The following is an 18,164-nucleotide window of genomic DNA, read 5'->3' as shown; positions in this document are numbered from 1 at the left end:
ACTCTCTTCTTTATTTTGAGAACAGAACAAGAAAAATAATCCGTCATTTCACTCAATGCTTTTTCTCCAAAACAAGCAATTACGAGCGGTCGAAGTTTTGCTATATTTTGAAATACTCTAATATAATATAAAATCCAGTACTGTAAAGCACTATCGTGTAACACAAAATCTTCGACATAGCGGCAATTTTGTGATTTTTACTATAAAAATTTATAAACACTTTATTATCAACTCTGTCCTTGACTGTGCCTCTCCCAATATCTACTCATCGTGAAATCAATCTTACATTATGACTTCATCTGGAACGGTGGAGTCTTCGTTGAAATACTATCTTCTTATCCAATCGGATAGCATCATAGAGGGTACAAGCACGAGCACGAATGGCAAAACCAAGAGGATCAACATCGTAAGCAAGACCACAGGCAAGATCCTGACAACAAGCGGCGCGCACGCAATCACCACAATAAGAAGCACTCCGAGTTTAGTCAAGAAGAGCTCGGACCATTCGTAATGAACGGTTGCGAACACCATAAATATGCACGTGAACAGTGACATCTGTTATTAGGCAAAAATAAAGCAACAGTTGTAATAATTGTAAATAAAAAAAATTGATTTGATCTCTAGTTTATTGTGTTTACCTGAGGCATGGCTTCTTTGACTAGTTTGGCAGCCTGGTTACCGAAGTTCATAGCATTGCGAAATGTTGACGCGATATCTTCCTCAAACTCTCGACGACACCTGTCTGCCTCTGCTTCGCGCGCCTCTGGCTCGGGTGGAATTTGTCGGACGAGCGCCGGCTGAGCTCGGGTTGGCGCAACCGGTGGAACCTGGATAGGTTGGAGGGCGATCGCCTGCTCGTAAGTCGGTAACGGTATTTCTAACCCGCGGAGCACTGGGTGAACCCGTAGTATTTCATCTGGAAGTCTGTTCGACTGCTGATTAATCGTATTTGCACTGGCCATTATGACGTAGAGTCAAAACTTGAAATTAGTATAAGCAGCGTGTCGATTCACGTGTTCCTACGTACTACTAGCTGCTTACATAGATGCTACTGCTGCTGCTACTGCTGCTGCTACTGTTGCTGTTGCTGCTTCTGATGCGACTGCTTCGGTCATTGAATAATGACAACGCATCATAGCTCGAAAACTTCTAAAAATATAGAGTAGAAGAGAAAGTAAATCTTACGGACGCATGCGGACATTTGAACTTAGTTTGAGCGGTTTTTTTTCAAAACAAGACCTCCAAAAAAGCAAGAAAAATTTGTTTTGCACTCATTAAAGTACAATAAAAATAATGTGCAACGTTTAAAAAGGATAAATTTTATGTTAAAATTAAAAAATGTTTGAAAACAATATTTTTGAGAGCTCACGGGTAGAAAGATCCCTCAAGTTTCTAATTTTTTAAAGTTTAGCGGACGTTATGTATTGAAAAAAATAAAACCAATAAATAAATATATTTATGTTTAAATTATAAAGAGCTCGTTACAAAAAAAGGAAACCTGCCGGCCTCTGTTATTGTGCATACACGTGCATTTATGTGAGTTTCTCTCTCTCTCTCTCTCTCTCTCTTTCTCTCTCATTCATCTCTTTCGATCCAGATTCGTGAAAGTGCTAATAAGTAGAACGATACGATGACTGCGCACGTTTTACCTCTCTTCGCTCAAACGCGCGACGCACATGTGTTTGGAATAGTTCTAAGGTGGGGGTTGCCATGCGTTCGATGCATCATATTACGTATATACTGTAATCTTGAGCTCTAATGTCATATTGACCGACATTATGTTTTTTGAAAAAATTTCGTTCCTCTTCGAGGCTTTTTTCTTCTTGGATTCGGGCTCAACAGCGTTTAACGTGAAGTCAGACGATATTCTACTATACGCATAATAGTATTATTGAATGCAATTTTAACTCATAATATCTCGGAGCTCATTGAAGCTTGATATAATATACAAATACAATACTATGTATGCTTTACGGCAGTTTCGGAAATTTTTGATCAATCTTTTTGGTCAAACCCTTTTTTCAATTAGTAAATAATGTGCTATGAAAAAATATAAATTAATCAATTAATTAATTAACTACTACATTTAAATCTCGAGAGAGAGCGAGAAACGTATCGATTCGTAACTCATGATATTACAGATAAAAGTAAATGGAATTTGAATTTGAAATGTTTTAAATTGAGTTGAAACTCGAATTTTTTAATATGTGCGTTTACTTTCACTACGAAAAGAGAGAAAGGATGGAAATTGCTGCTATCTAAGATGCATGATGTTTCAGTTTTTTTTCTTTTATGTATGTGTGTATCCATATGACAGTAAGCGATACATTCGTACGGCATGAGATCATTTACGGACCTCTTTTTTTTAATGAAATTGAAATAAAATTTAGCCACGGAAAAATTTTCGTTTACTTAAAAATTAAAATTATATCTTTGTTTTATTGTCACATTATGTTTTTGATATACCATTATTGGCTGGGTTTTGAAAATGCCATAATTAAACTTTTTAGTTGAGATCAATCAAATCTCATTCTTGCTAATCTCACACGAAATTTGACGGATCACAATGAAAACTCGTCCGGTTATAATCGAAAATCAGACAGGCGTTATAAGCCAAGTAATGGTTTTACTCGTAATTTCTAACTCGTAATCGGCAGTCGTGCTCAAATAAAACTAGCCTATGCGCTAATATGGTAAACGTAGATACCAATTACAAACTTCTAAATACTTATGATGTACGCGTGTTCGCAGGTGTCCAAATTATTTAAAGAAAACTACTACAATCTTATCAAATCGCGATACACATTCGCGTTCGATTTATATTGACGCTCTCTCTGCGTAAAGACTCATTCATTCATAGATATAAAAATCTCTACCATAAAAGTTATGGCTCGCACGTCGAGCCAATTCATACAATCGAACGTGTATTTATACGGAAAACCAGAATAATCCAAATGATTCGTCAAGACGAGTAAACAAAACTTAACGACCTCCCAAGGCCAACAATATCTCTTAATTAGTGGCCATTACCGAATATCATTATAATATCGTTGTTTTAAAAATCTTCCCTGGTGCAGATCCCCTGTAAAACTCCCGCGCGACTCTATCATCGATTTAGTGTCACACGTACTGCCGACGCACGCGGATATACCCGACGGCTTATCCCTACTACATTTATAACGATATAATAATCGCGCATCTAGGCTACTACTAAGCTCGAGGCTCGAGGACTTGGAAAGTAAATCGTAACGCGACGCAGCTCTGTGAGCATATTGTATTGTGTACAGTTCTTGAGCGAGTGAAAAATCAAAAGAAAAAAATAGTGAAAAAATGTCATCGCACGACGAGACGATACAGCAGCAACAGCAGCAGCAACAGAAGCAGTACGTGATTTTGGAGTTACCCTTGCCCACGTACGAGGAGGTAATGAGGGAAAAACAATCAAGGGACGTCAGTGTGTTCACGATCAGCAAGAGTCGTCCGCAGTACGTTGAGCAGACAGCGGCTTCTCGCGAGCCTTACTGGAAGTCGCCGGACGGTAACAGGCTGTACAGAAACGATAATTGTTGTTCCAACAACAACAGCAGCAACAACAACAACATCGCCTCGTTGCATGGCCGCAGGAACGAAGTCAATTTTATCGTGAGTATAATAACATTTCTTTAAATGATGTACGTGTGCCTATGTATCGAGTGCCCGCTGACGCTATCATTTGAAAATTGTCACTTGCAGATCTTCAAGTACACACTGTACACGATAACGGCATTCTCGTTGCTTGCCGTGTTTTTAATTTTACTGAAGGATTTTCGCCTAGTTACGTGAGTATGCAATGCTTATCTTTTATAAATGAGAACGAAAGAAAAATGTCTACATACTCCTTATTTCTTTTTCAGACCTGTTCAATTCCCCATTTCCAGTACATCGGAAAACGATTGAGATAAAAAAAGTGCGTGCTTGTGTATAAGTGTTAATGTTTTATGGAAAATCATCCGAGAAACGAAGTTTTAGTTCACGAAAAGCTAAACGTTGACTTGCTGTGAATCTTTCTTTTGTCAACAACTGTGTTGATAACGTCAGTTCCAATTCATCATTGATCCACGTGCATCGCAAAAATGCAGTGTCATGTCAGTTTCTGCGTCGATTTGATTGCTGTGATTCATCAAAAGACTGTCAAATGTTGTACTTTTTAGGATAATAGGTGTAATAGGTTTTTTTACAATTATTAAATTTGAAATTTAGTTAGAAAGTGTCGTTGAAAAGTGTAAAAAGTGTTGTTAATTATATAATTGTGTGTACTCGTGCACTGTAATAATCTAGGCCTAATTGTTATGTTAGTTTATACATACTACTTGAATAAATTATATTGTTTTGTTATCTCAATTGATTAATTGAACCCCGTCATGTATAATGAACTCGTCGGATCGTCAATATAATATGTACGGCACATATCGATGCATAGGCCGCGCACTCTCATCTACGTCAAATATTTACCATCGCTAATAATAATATAATCTATTATAACAATCGCAGTGTGCAGGAAAAGCGCAGCGGATAATGTCTATATGCGCTCCGAGAGGGGTCAATGGACTTTCCACGGCATTTTTTTTGTCTTTCAATCTGTACACAAGCGTTATTACGAATACACTTGTATCTATACGTATACATGTTGCGCGATTCATATATTCTCATCTCGATGTAATGTACAGCGACAGTCGCATCGTGGCACGCGCGCGCGAGCTCTCGGGCTTGAACCGTCAAAAATATATAATACATATCGCGCGCGCAACGTGACATTGAAAGGAGGAGCCCAAAGAGAGATAGTAGCTCAATCAGTGTAATTCAGACATCATTGAAAAAGACACTAAAGAGTTGCGATATATTATATAGCATACACACATACGTGCCGGTGCGTGCGTACATGTATGTACTTACGCGAGTGAAAGAGAGAAGGAAAAAAACCGGTACAAACACACACACTCGTACATACGGCGTGCGTTGAATCAATACAACACTCCTCGCACTCGACTGTAATATATTAGTCAGCTTCGAACTTTCAGAGCAACACCTACGCGTACAAAAAAAAAAAAAAATTAAGACGAAAAATAGTAAAAATCGACGCGAGTTGTAATAATGGTGAAATCCAAGCTGAAAGACGTCGAGGGTAGCTTGCTGGACTTTGCCGAGTACTCGCGGATCGAAAATGCAGAGGAATCGGAGCGACAGCCGGCGAAAAGTACGTCGATCTACGACGACGAGGAGGACGCTATTCACGAGTGCGCCAACGATCACGTCAGCACGCGAACGAAGGAGCGTCTGAAGAACCGGGAAAAATCGCGCGATCCCACTAGCTTTCGGGAAGATGTCAGCAAGTGTTTCTGCTCGTCCAAGGTATGCCTGCGCGCGCAGTGAACGAGTGTGTGTGTGTCTGGACATTTTTTTCTCACACAGCCGATTTTATTTTTATTTCATTTTTTTTTCTCTCCATATAATCCATCGCGCATTATTATCGACATTACTCGGTGCTTTCAAGAAGCAGTTCCGTGTGTATTGCACACGGGCTCGAGAAGATTATAAGCGGCCTTTTACTTTTATGCTATATATTATACTTTTTTATCAGCTCACGATAGCGAGAAGATATTAATTTTTTCTTATGTACGTCTCTGTTGCAGTGTCGCTTTTTAACTGGAGGTTTTTTGCTGGTGATTTCGGCGTTCCTGGCTGCTCTACTCCTAATATGGCTACTGCCGGGCGATCTGTTCCAAAAATTAAGCGAAATTCACGCCGATAATAGGACAGATGCCGCAGTAGCTAATGCCACAACAGCCAATGACACAATAGCCAATACCACGACGATAAATGATGTCCAACCATAATCAGTATTATATTGATGCTCTTCAATATACTTTTACGGCCTTTAATTTAAGTATCATAGAATATTAGAAATTATTTAAGCCAAGCATCGATGGATAATAGCGAGAAAAAATGTTATTACTGTAAAATAATAAATTTCTTCTATGTGTTAAGTACAGCGACTTGTCGGTAAGACCGATAAATAATCACAAGTCTTGTTGAATCTATCAACAGATAAATTTAAATATAAAAAAATATTAACTCGTTTATATTTTTGTATGCTTTTGACGCAAATAAACATTTTAACTGTTAATTTTTAACGGCAAAATGTAAAGTTTGTATATTCACTATTGACGAGTGACCATGTTTCATAACAAAGCGTGCCTTATCGCTTCAAAAAAAACCTTCCTGAGATGTTTGACACATATGGGCAAGTGCGCAATTCATGGCCGCTTTAGATAATTTTGAATCAAATTATGAAAATTTCACATTTTTTCTAGTACATTAAAAAGATAAAAAACGTCCAGTGTTATCGAATAACCATTAATACCTTGAGAGTTTTAGCGGTAAATAATAATTTTATATGCCCATATTTAATAAAATTATGGAAATCGACGGTAAAAATTCTTCATGAGATCACTGACTAATTTTAAACATTTTTTCGTGCACGAAATGTTTCGTAGAGTTGATACTAAGTTGGTAAAATTTACATATAAATGTAAGGTACTTTTTCGCTTTTTTCCATCTTACAATTAATTCCTGGAATAAGCGTCTTATGTCAACATCAATACTATAAGAACTGATGGTCGCACGTGTATATGAGCGTTTATTTAAAATGCGATTCACGTGCACGTTAAAAATGAGATACTTTTAGCTTGATCAAGCTTTAAATTTAATTCAAAAAGTTTAAATTCCTCAAAAATTTTAAATCTATTGTTACATCCCAGTTGAAGTTACAAACAAATGATTATTGTCCTTTTTTCCCTCTATCGCTGTGAAAACATAAAAAGTACTATGTTTTTTAATTTAAATTATTCGCATATTTCATTACTATAATCAGCCTATTAATTTGTAACACTTTCTTCACATTCAAAATGAGTTAAAGTTCAACCGTGTGTTTATGAATGGGTAAAATCAAATACACGCGATCTCGACACGTTCTGCGGATTTGCCCATTTAAAAAAACAACGTACGTTATAAATATATCATATTCTATACAATATATACGACAGGTCGCCTCCGATACGGATTCGCTCACTAGTTGCGCTCCTATATATGAGCGCGTCCAGCATAAGTCGGCCACCCCGCGCGATTACGGCATTTTTGGCCGAAAGTGTCTTATGTTTAGCTCGCTCGGAAAAGTTTACCAAGAGTCAGAAAAAAAATCCAAACTCATGGATCGATAGATTTTTTCCTCCTCTTTCTAGTGGTGTAACTCAAAAAATTCTTAAAAATTGATTTTGAGGTTAAAACTCGACTTGAATGTTTAAGTCCATTTTCCCAAAAAATGTATCCTCCGATTTCAATTTAAACTGCACCAATCGAAAGAGGAGGCAAAAATCTATCGAAAACCATGTTTTCCAGGATGGAGAAATGATAAGAACTATTAAAGATATCGAGATGAATAGCGCGGGACGGCGCGCGCGGACCTGTTTTCCGTGCGCCAGCGGCGGCACACGCGCGGCGCCGTGTCTTTGTCTTTTCGACTCGCTCGTAATCGCTTAAAAAATGCTGGAAAAATAATGTTAACCCGTAATTCGATAGATTTTTTTCTCCTCTTTCTGATGGTGTTATTGAAAAAATTTCCAAAAATTTTTTTCATAGTCAAAACTTGACTTGAATTTTTAAGTCAATATTTCTTCTAGTATTTCAATTTTGACCTCAAAATTAACATTACCAATCGAAAGAAGAGGAAAAAATCTATGGATTTACGTGTTTCAATTATTTTTCCAGCATTTTTTTAGCGACTCGAAAAGACATAGGCAGGAAAACAGGTCCGCGCGCGCCGTCCCGCGCTATTCATCTCGATATCTTTAATAGTTCTTATCATTTCTCCATCCTGGAAAACATGGTTTTCGATAGATTTTTGCCTCCTCTTTCGATTGGTGCGGTTTAAATTGCAATCGGAGGATACATTTTTTGGGAAAATAGACTTAAACATTCAAGTCAAGTTTTAACCTCAAAATCAATTTTTAAGAATTTTTTGAGTTACACCACTAGAAAGAGGAGGAAAAAATCTATCGATCCATGGGTTTGGATTTTTTTTCTGACCCTTGGTAAACGTTTCCGAGCGAGCTAAACATACGACACTTTCGGCCAAAAATGCCGTAATCGCGCGGGGTGGCCGACTTATGCTGGACGCGCTCATATATATGGCTTCACATAATACACACATTGTCACTCACGGCAGTGTGCGCGGGATATTTCGCCCGGCGTCGCACACATTCGCACGGGCTCACGGACGCACACACATGTGCTCGAAACTCTGCCACTCGAGGTGGCGGCGCGCGTAAAAACCGACTTATGTGTGTGTTGCGAATTGCGATCTCAAAAGTTCGCATGCGTACATGGAATTCGCTGCTCCCCTCTACGCCAATTTTTGGGATTTTCTATGCGCTGCGATCGATGACGCTCGCTGCCATCATCGAGCGACGAGCAGCCGGCAACCGCACAAAAGCAACTAGTATATAGGAAGAAGCGAATCGACGCACAGCTCATATTCGTATCAACTTTTGATTCAACCGCAAATGGCCAGTAGCGCGTTCAACAATCATTGTCCTCTTCGCGATCAAGCGCCGCAGTGTAACAATGTGCTCAGCGGGGCGGCCGAGATGCCGCTGCCGACCTACGAGGAGGCTGTCGGCATCAAGCCGGTCCACGTACTGACTCCGGTCGGGCCGATGACGACGACCCTGCCCGCGTCTTACAATAACGTAGAGGCGGGCCATGTCGTCTACGAGGACGAGGCTGCGGCCCGGCAACACGTGACAGTTCTGGTGAACAACGAGAACGAGAGACACATGCGCAACACAAGGAGAAGAGTCGTAAGTCCGATCTCAATCATTTCACACTGTACCGAGAGAAAAATGACGGCTGCATCATACAGAGTGCTCTGCCTCGCCCACATATACGAGTCCAAAAAATGGCTGAGAGGCAACCATTTTTTGCCTTGCGGCAAGAGAGATATCTCATTAAATTCATGAGCGGGACAGAGCATTCTCTGTGATTTACATGCTTGCCGCAACGAATTTGACCTCGTGACCTCGCGATTAAAGCCCATTTCTATTTTTATCCAAAATTTTGTATATCATTTATTATAATGATTGTTATTTGTCTCAGAACAGATTGCACTGCTTTTGTTCTTGGTCGTTGTGTCCATACCAATCGCTATCATACTCGTGATGACCACCACGAGCTATTGGTCATTCGCTCAAGACCGTGAAGCTCACAACAAGGACTCGCCGTTCGAGAACACGTCGCCGTACAAGGATTCATTCACGATGCACCGAAATTAAGGGAGGCACCGTGTCGCAATATATACGTGGTAGTATATATATGGAGCGGTTCGCACGCGCCATCGATTTTCATTGCCTTGTGAAAAAAAATCTGCGGGAATGACAGCCGTAACTGATCCGTGACTCATGATAGATAGAGCAGACGAAACGACACAGTATTTTTTTGTTTTGTTCTTAAGATAAGGAGGAAAAGATCGGGGGGCCGATATCAACGTTGCGAGAGAGAATTGTTCGCGTTGTTGTTATAACTTTTTTTTCGATTGCTGTTAAGTTTAGAAAATTAAGTTAACGAGCACCTTAGGATAGGGAAATATTTTGTTTAACAGTCATGTTTGTAAAGTGATATATTTGTGTATTAATTTCGCATTATTATTATAATAGTTCTTGTGAATGTGTACATTTTATTTTTTAGTCAGAAACAAAGAAACAAATTATTTTGTACAATAAAAGCACAGCCTTATCATTTCTCCATCCATCCACCATCGATTTTGTAGTTCCTCATTATTGGAAAAATTTGCAAAAGTTTAATTAACTTCGAAATCAACAATGAAATAATGAGCTCAATGTAAAGATTATAAATGATAAAGTTTTTAGATTATTCTCGAATAATCTTATCAGTCGTAGTTCGTGCGCATTTAGTTGACGTGATGTTTCTGCAAAAATACATGTATGAACGTGTATAATTTTTAAACGTAATTGCAAAACAAATAACAAACCGTTATAAATTGAAGATGCATGTACCTGCTATGACGTAAAAATTTTCGTAACAAATTGAACTTGAAAAAATAAGTAGTCTCAAAGAGGTAATTAGTACATTTAAAAAAGTAATTAGAGTCAACCAATTGATATGAGAAACTTCAGTAGAAAGATTAGAATTTAATTAGAGAACCTACTAGAGTCGTAAATTTTGAGTGATGATATTGATCAATAAAAGAGTTATCTTCATTTTATTCCTTTGTTCTATTTTACGTTCAACGATTTTATCATTTAATGTGTCCCATATAGACAATACACATTTTCACACTCACGGTCCGAAAGTGACAATTTCATCAGTTCCCATAGCGCAAAGCGCGAAAAGTGATTTTATCACTGCGTGCGGAAAGTGCTATTTTGACACTGGGTATGAAAAATTTTATCGGCATTAAGCCGGGAAAAAAGAACGCCCCAGAGCACGTGTTTATCGACTTCTGTTTTTCCCGGCCTAGAGGGCAGTATTATAGTTTATGCTAAGATTGTCACTTTAATACCATATATAAGTTCAACAGAAAAAGAATTATCTACACAAGTGAATGTATCCCTGAAAAATAAACACCAGAAATACTTCACTGTATTGATTGAAGCCTAACATCGGGGTTGCCCATTACACTTACTTCGCCACAATGTAATTTTAATTGGCAACTTATGATGAGTATGATTTTTAATTTTTTCCGCCCACTTTTAATGTCATGATCTTTGATTAATTGGTAAGTTCCAAAAATATTACCCAAAGATTACTTGATTGTAGAATATCTATCATTGTAATCATGGACTATAAATAAATACTTGTACTTCGATCAGAAGTGATGATATAAATCGGCTTTCGATCGACGAAAACAAAAGATTAAAAAAATACTGTATTTTGTTTTACGCACGTTCTGTATTTTTTACGTCACACTAATACGAAAATTCGATCATATCTAAATTGAGGAAATAAGTTCAATCGAACACAACGAAGTTCAATATCGTCATAATATTAGCCCGAATTTCATTCAATTTAAAAGTTATATATCTTAAAATACTTGATATCCTGAAAGCAATTCCTTTTTCAAGATTGAAGCGCGAACAATGCAAAAGTCTTTCTTGCGGGGCCTTCTTTTTTATCTTGTTGCTATCGCCGTCGCCCCGCGGGTCCTTTCAAAAAGACACCCGACTCAATAATAAGTCCGTACGTATGATTGATTCGAAAATTCACCGATTGCCACACAGGCGGGCGCGCGCATACATACACCGCGAGATCGTTTTTATGCAATCTCAAGCGCGCACCATGCGATGAAAAAACAATTTTTGCTGCTGCTGTTGTTGTTGTTCCCCACCAAAAAAAGTGTAATAAAAAAGAGAAGAAATAAATGCACGCGCGCTCGGCAATGCCAGGGACGAATCCTGGCGGCATGTGCAGTGAAAGTCCCGAAAAACAGAAAAAAAAGCTAACAACAAAAAAATGGCACTCGCGCTACTATTTTTCGCTGTGACCATGCGCTGTTGCGGCGAACAACGACGGCTGCGTCCTTTTTAATAAAAAAAAAAGGAACGGCTGCAAAGTATCGCAATTCGCCGAAATGGCCCCTTCATTATGTTGTAATTGTCAGTGTGTGCGTATACATATGCGTAATGCGCACGCCTTAGCTAAAAATTTTCAGATCGACCTTATATTATATCATGTGACGGGCACACGCACACTTAGACTTTACATAAATCGGCAGACACGCACTCGATGCTGTTGATGGTGGTTGTACTGTCAAAACACACACATACATGGCCCTGCGGCCTTGGCAACCGGCGCACACGTCCGCGTGGGTAAAAGTTTGCGATCGTCGTATTTTAAAAAAAGTAGAAAAGAGAGAGAACGATTGTGCAGTGGCGGTCTTAGATTTTTCCATACTCATGACCCGAATCGGTAAAGTATTTATCGCGAAATGATAAACTCAATCGAAGCATCGTCTTGATTTCAAAAAATAGCGCGTTAAAATCCGCCTAAATATAAACCTCAAACGGATGCACGCGATCGTGCGAGCGCGTAAAAACAAGAGCGACGAAGGAGGAGAAAATGAGAGAAAAAAAGGAAAGAACGGAGATAAACAATTGCGGATGCGAAAAAGGGAGAGACAGAGAGAGAGAGAAAGAGAGATCCGTGAAGAAAGGTACAAGGAGCCACGCGACTCGCGCGTCGCATGCTGCGTATACATCATCATAAACGACAGGGATGAAGAATGCCAATGGAAAACTCGACTCGAAAAAAGAAGCTGCACACGTGCGATCTTTATAAATATACGACGATAATAAGAAATGTTGCATGGCGTGGCGCATACCTGCTCCTGCTGCACTCCTCTCTCGGGGGGCCTCTCTCAAGGTAGCCGCGCCACGCGTTACACAGCAAGTGTGCGATACAGCCGGCTCTATAACGATTAAATCGACGACGCGTCGCTGTCGTCTCCTGGGCAGCATATAATGTTATGCGCATCGATGCGGATCTTCTTATTTTCAGGGTACTTGTAAAAATGCATAATGGAATGTGCGCTATCAAGATACAGGCAAGCAGGGCGTGTGCGAGCAGGATACGAGAGGAAAATTTTGCGACTGTTCGAGGGATATATTATTTTATGGAAATTGAGAAAATTCAAGCTTAAAAATCAAAAGAAAATTTTTTCAAGCAAGCAAAATGAATCAACATCAAAGCGATATTAATCACAATTTGGTACATTTTATAATTAGCCAATAATTTACGGGTCGACGGTCTCGTGCAATTTTGTCGCGAAAAAAATAAGCATGAGTTTTTTCGAAAAATTATGCACGCGACGCACCGTTATACTCGTTCATATAATAAAAATCAAAATTTCGAGGACCTCCGAAAAGCAATTAGTAGATGGGTTTGGCATCAAATGCTCGTTCAAAAACACACACACACAGACATACACACTCAAAAACTAATTAATGCGCGACGCTGCGCACTCGCGCGTACAAGTAATTAATTATTTATATGTACGTATAACGAGGTGAGACGCGACGTTTTGCTGTTACATGTATATATGAGCGCGTCCAGCATAAGTCGGCCACCCCGCGCGATTACGGCATTTTTGGCCGAAAGTGTCTTATGTTTAGCTCGCTCGGAAAAGTTTACCAAGAGTCAGAAAAAAAATCCAAACTCATGGATCGATAGATTTTTTCCTCCTCTTTCTAGTGGTGTAACTCAAAAAATTCTTAAAAATTGATTTTGAGGTTAAAACTCGACTTGAATGTTTAAGTCCATTTTCCCAAAAAATGTATCCTCCGATTTCAATTTAAACTGCACCAATCGAAAGAGGAGGCAAAAATCTATCGAAAACCATGTTTTCCAGGATGGAGAAATGATAAGAACTATTAAAGATATCGAGATGAATAGCGCGGGACGGCGCGCGCGGACCTGTTTTCCTGCCTATGTCTTTTCGACTCGCTAAAAAAATGCTGAAAAAATAATTTAAACACGTAAATCGATAGATTTTTTCCTCTTCTTTCGATTGGTAATGTTAATTTTGAGGTCAAAATACTAAAATACTAGAAGAAATATTGACTTAAAAATTCAAGTCAAGTTTTGACTATGAAAAAAATTTTTGGGAATTTTTTCAACAACGCCATCAGAAAGAGGAGGAAAAAATCTATCGATTTACGTGTTCACATCATTTTTCTAGCCTTTTTTAAGCGATTACGAGCGAGTCGAAAAGACAAAGACACGGCGCCGCGCGTGTGCCGCCGCTGGCGCACGGAAAACAGGTCCGCGCGCGCCGTCCCGCGCTATTCATCTCGATATCTTTAATAGTTCTTATCATTTCTCCATCCTGGAAAACATCGTTTTCGATAGATTTTTGCCTCCTCTTTCGATTGGTGCAGTTTAAATTGCAATCGGAGGATACATTTTTTGGGAAAATGGACTTAAACATTCAAGTCGAGTTTTAACCTCAAAATCAATTTTTAAGAATTTTTTGAGTTACACCACTAGAAAGAGGAGGAAAAAATCTATCGATCCATGGGTTTGGATTTTTTTTCTGACCCTTGGTAAACGTTTCCGAGCGAGCTAAACATACGACACTTTCGGCCAAAAATGCCGTAATCGCGCGGGGTGGCCGACTTATGCTGGACGCGCTCATATGTAGTACGTTACGCGCGATTTACAAATGAATCGAATCAAAGTCAGTTGTTGTTACGAAAATAACGTACGATCATACAGCGAAGGAGTATAGCAAGGCAGTCATCAGCGAAATTGTATAAGCATATAATGAGAATTAATAATCAATCAGAAAGTTCAAAGTCACGGATCATCGTCGTCATCCGTCAAATTCGAGCTCTCAACCAACTATATATCCCTGTAGCGTATGAGCGTAAGGTCATCGGCGAAAAAAGAAAAAAAAAGATTATTGGCAATAACGAGGCGTTTACAATGGGTATAACGTATCACGTTGCGCGGCGCGCGCAATAATAATAAAGGCAGCCAATTAATGGGGCCCCGTATATACTCCGCGCGAGATACACGTAAAATCTGTTATGCGAAGCTGCAGAAGGAAAAGAATAATTCAAGGTCGCCGCGCGCGCGATCTTCGTAACGCCTCGCCCATGACGGTACACACGACATAGTTAGAAGCATGCGGCTGCAGTGCAGCAGGTATTAAATACAAAATCTGCATGTTTCGTCGCCTGCACGGTGTATCATATAATGTATATAAGAGAGATGCTGGATCGTTGCCAAATGGAAACGACTGTACAGTATACACGGTGGTGGTCTTTCTTCGCGTCATGCTGCCACTTGTATTATTATATACACTGTTTATGTCTGTGTCTGTGTGTGTACGGTGTGGTCATGCCCATTATATACACTCCTCCACTTCTTCGGTAAAAATTACGTCCGGCTTACGCGTATGTATGTGCTATACCTTTCGCTGCTACTCCCGCTTTACCTATACGGCGCGGGGCCCGATCGAGAAGGTCTTTGTTGGGAATCGGAAAGGAGCAGCTGAGCGGCGATCGTCGCGAGTATATAAAGCTCGGGGGTTTCTACGATCGGCATCAAAGTCTTCTCGACTCTTCCTTCGCTCGAATCTACTTCTTTGCAAGCAAGCAACCGCAACCCTCAATCACCATGTTCAAGCTGGTCAGTATTCATTTTATATACGTATAAAAATATTTTATAAATCGTCGCCTGGAATAACCGATTTTTTTTTCCTTCGCATTAATAGGTATGTCTTTTCGCCCTCGTCGCCGTGGCCGCCGCCAAGCCCGGCTTCCTCTCTCTGGCCCCAGCCGCGATCGAGACTCGCCACACGGTCCTCGGTAGCGAGACCACCGTCGAGTCCCACGGCAACAGCGTCGTCCATGCCTCCGCACCGGTCGTGACCGGCTATGCCGCTGCACCAGCCGTCGCCGTCCACGCCGCCCCGGTTCTCGCCAAGCAAGAGCTCCTCTCCGAGAAGACCACCATCGAGTCCCACGGCAACAGCGTCGTTCACGGATCCGCCCCGGTCGTGACCGGCTACGCCGCGTACGCCGCACCAACCTACTACGCCGCCGCCCCAGCGCACTACGCCTACGCCGCCTCACCCTTGGCCTACGCAGCTGCCCCAGCTCACTACATCTACTAAATTAAGATTTAAAAAAAAAGAAAATTGTGCGTGCATCGTGAGTTTTTGTTATACGAAAAACGAGTGCCGATGTGACGCGAATTAATTTATCTCGAAAGTATTACGCGTAGTTAAGGTTTTCAACTCGACACGACTCGAGCCTCGTTCGAACAACTGGAAAAAAGACAATTTTTGTACGATGTATTATAAACCTTTTTTTTAGACGTTATTCGTTACTTTGTTCAATCTTGTGACGCCTACATGGCTTTTTGTCAATAAGTCATATTTTTTGTACAATTCCCAAGTTTTTCTCGAAAGCCGAGTGAATGTGATGATTCGCTCACTATTTCAAGTGCCAATAAAAAGCAGCGATAATTTCTAATTCACAACTTATTATTCATTCTTACTTACTCCTCTCGTAAACAACCTACCAAACGATTGCATTATCCAAAATAGCTGAATAAGACACCAAATGCTCGATCTTGACATTGGTGTACGCTATGATGCAATGTGCAATTCACAGTCGTATAAAACATAATAATGCAAAGACCAATATAAACGTAATCGCGTGCCGTAAAAGCCAGAAACGAAACCAAGATCTCGCGTAATTGTGACGCATTACGTCTTTTTCGGCACCCAAGTACGAATTCCTCGCCTAACATAATACGCATTATTGTGACAAGTATGAGCAACTCCGAAAATTTCGTTCCCATTAACGTTCCATTTACGTTTTCATTCCGTTTTTTTTTATGTTATTTTACTTTTTATTATTTCTATATATCAATGACGCGAAAGAAAAATAAACGCGAGCCCGGAGAACGAGCGCGAAAAATTCACCTGCTGTTTGCGCAAAAAAAAAATCTGTTATTGCATCTGTCAAAAGATTAAGGCACCCAGGCACAGCGATGATGTATTGTATCGTTTGTTAGGTAGCGATCACAAGGATATCTCGCGATCGCGTATGAATTGGATCTTTTTGCGACACTCAACAGCGCGGCGTCCTTAAAATAACATAATCTTCAGTTTCGAGCTGCCGTAATACATAATAATAAAATATATAGACACACGCACTTCAGACACATTTACATGGAGTGCAATGACGAAAAAAAGTCGAAAGTGAGCGGTACAGACACGCGGACAATAGTAACTATACGTTCAAGCGCTCATGTGCATGAACAGAGGTAAATTGGAGAGAAATTGTATTGTGGCAATAATCAGATATAGCGATGTATAAGCACCTTTATAAAATTCGTCGGTCGCACACAGGGTTACGTGACGAGAGCGCGCGTAGAAATGCATTTGTATGTCGAAAATGTTACTCTCCGCAGCGTAGCGGCCGAGAGCAGCGACTGTAAGGTCAATTATCCAATGCTGTCGTTTTGTGCAGCCAGCCAGCCATCGTGAGAGCCTTTTTACGTACGATGAATGTCAATGCAAAAGAACGGAAAAAAAAGAAAGTCTCAGATTTTCCCGTAACCGATTGTTCAATCGATGGGTTTTCGCACATGATAAATACACGTACTTATAGAGGAACGTTTCGGATGAAAAATGAGTCTCGACCGGGAAAATTTGGCCCAAAGAGCTTTTCTCCCCCTATAATATGTAAAAAGCTTTAAAAAAGAGCCATCCGAGAAAACCTTTCGTTACTTCTCTGCATGTAAGGCGGAGAAATGAATTCGGTCCAAGAAAAACCTGTGTGCTCTGCTTTCGAAAGATATTTCGTGCTTGCCTATTGAAAATAAACGCGAGAGAGCTTTTCTCGAGCGAAGACACAGACGCGCACAAAAAACAAAATTACATGTAGCAAATATTCGATTTTGTCGAAGCGCGTGTTGACTCGCGAAAAGTGCGCAAAAAGATGTAACGCCGGCACTGTCGGCTTGGACAAATGCACTTGTTGACAAATGTTATTTTATAATAAAGTATTCTTAACGTGAACCAAGTCAATAAAAAAAGATGAGATTTTTTGCTACTTTACAAAAATTCTATTACAAAAACGAGATGAATACATTTTTATCATCGTCCTCGGATACTTTGCACTCAGTGTCATCTAATTTTTCATCATTATAGTGACGTGAAAAATACTTGCACTCATTAATTCCATAATAATCTTTTAAGTATTTAAAGAAAAATATTTTGTATATGTCACAGCGATAATCTAAATGTTTGTTGACTTTTAACCTGGCCTTACACCTTCTTTGATTCACTAATTTACGAAAGAATACAATTGCTTACACTAGCTAAACTTATCAAAACATAACATTCGTTTGCTTAACGGATCCTTTTTTCTCGTAATTGAAAAATCTCGTCCAATGCACTCAAATCCTTATAACACTAAAAATGTACACAACCGAGTGCAAAAAATCATTTCGAGAAAATGTAATTTATTGAATGATCAAACATTTGTTGTAAAAGCAAAAAGCGTCAGCTCACGTATTGATAAAGAGAAAAATCATTT

General features: G+C 39.7%; 4 protein-coding genes across 5 annotated transcripts in view; all 4 read left to right on the top strand.

Annotated features, from left to right (window-relative positions):
• The window catches only part of LOC106656216, a 148,558-nt gene extending 142,427 nt beyond the window's left edge, over nt 1-6,131 (top strand). Inside the window, exons 1-2 of one of the 2 annotated variants that reach the window (XM_014376987.2) lie at nt 4,973-5,388; nt 5,670-6,131. In XM_014376987.2, coding sequence (XP_014232473.1) covers nt 5,131-5,388; nt 5,670-5,873 — 462 coding nt within the window. In that variant the 5' untranslated portion in view covers nt 4,973-5,130 and the 3' untranslated portion in view covers nt 5,874-6,131. Of the gene's footprint in view, nt 1-4,972; nt 5,389-5,669 lie in introns of those variants that run through there. The other variant, XM_023462787.1, reaches the window with a different exon arrangement.
• On the top strand, nt 3,114-4,483 carry LOC106656219. The gene is made up of 3 exons (XM_014377003.2): nt 3,114-3,642; nt 3,733-3,818; nt 3,894-4,483. Exons 1-3 carry the CDS (start codon nt 3,331-3,333, stop codon nt 3,934-3,936), a joined length of 441 nt encoding a protein of 146 aa, XP_014232489.1. The 5' UTR covers nt 3,114-3,330; the 3' UTR covers nt 3,937-4,483.
• Nucleotides 6,132-8,552: 2,421 nt separating the features above from the next.
• On the top strand, nt 8,553-9,797 carry LOC106656210. Its single transcript, XM_014376972.2, has 2 exons — nt 8,553-8,894; nt 9,195-9,797. The coding sequence occupies exons 1-2, from the start codon at nt 8,598-8,600 to the stop codon at nt 9,363-9,365; spliced, it is 468 nt and encodes a 155-aa protein (XP_014232458.1). The 5' UTR covers nt 8,553-8,597; the 3' UTR covers nt 9,366-9,797.
• A 5,431-nt stretch (nt 9,798-15,228) lies between these two features.
• LOC106653077 lies at nt 15,229-15,727 on the top strand. The gene is made up of 2 exons (XM_014372326.1): nt 15,229-15,240; nt 15,326-15,727. Exons 1-2 carry the CDS (start codon nt 15,229-15,231, stop codon nt 15,725-15,727), a joined length of 414 nt encoding a protein of 137 aa, XP_014227812.1.
• The last annotated feature ends 2,437 nt before the right edge of the window (nt 15,728-18,164 follow it).

Source organism: Trichogramma pretiosum, unplaced genomic scaffold (genome assembly GCF_000599845.2).
Source record: "Trichogramma pretiosum strain Unisexual culture from Peru unplaced genomic scaffold, Tpre_2.0 scaffold1, whole genome shotgun sequence".
In the NCBI taxonomy this organism is placed as follows: Eukaryota; Metazoa; Arthropoda; class Insecta; order Hymenoptera; family Trichogrammatidae; genus Trichogramma; species Trichogramma pretiosum.
The sequence above is the reverse complement of the archived record's forward strand: the minus strand, read 5'-3'. Positions and strand labels throughout refer to the sequence as shown.

Coding starts and splice junctions, on each gene's coding strand:
- LOC106656210 (XM_014376972.2), top strand. CDS start 8,598: ATGGCCAGTAGCGCGTTCAACAATCATTGTCCTCTTCGCGATCAAGCG. Junction 8,895..9,194: donor GCAACACAAGGAGAAGAGTC/GTAAGTCCGATC, acceptor GTCTCAGAACAG/ATTGCACTGCTTTTGTTCTT.
- LOC106656219 (XM_014377003.2), top strand. CDS start 3,331: ATGTCATCGCACGACGAGACGATACAGCAGCAACAGCAGCAGCAACAG. Junction 3,643..3,732: donor GGAACGAAGTCAATTTTATC/GTGAGTATAATA, acceptor TGTCACTTGCAG/ATCTTCAAGTACACACTGTA. Junction 3,819..3,893: donor AAGGATTTTCGCCTAGTTAC/GTGAGTATGCAA, acceptor TTTCTTTTTCAG/ACCTGTTCAATTCCCCATTT.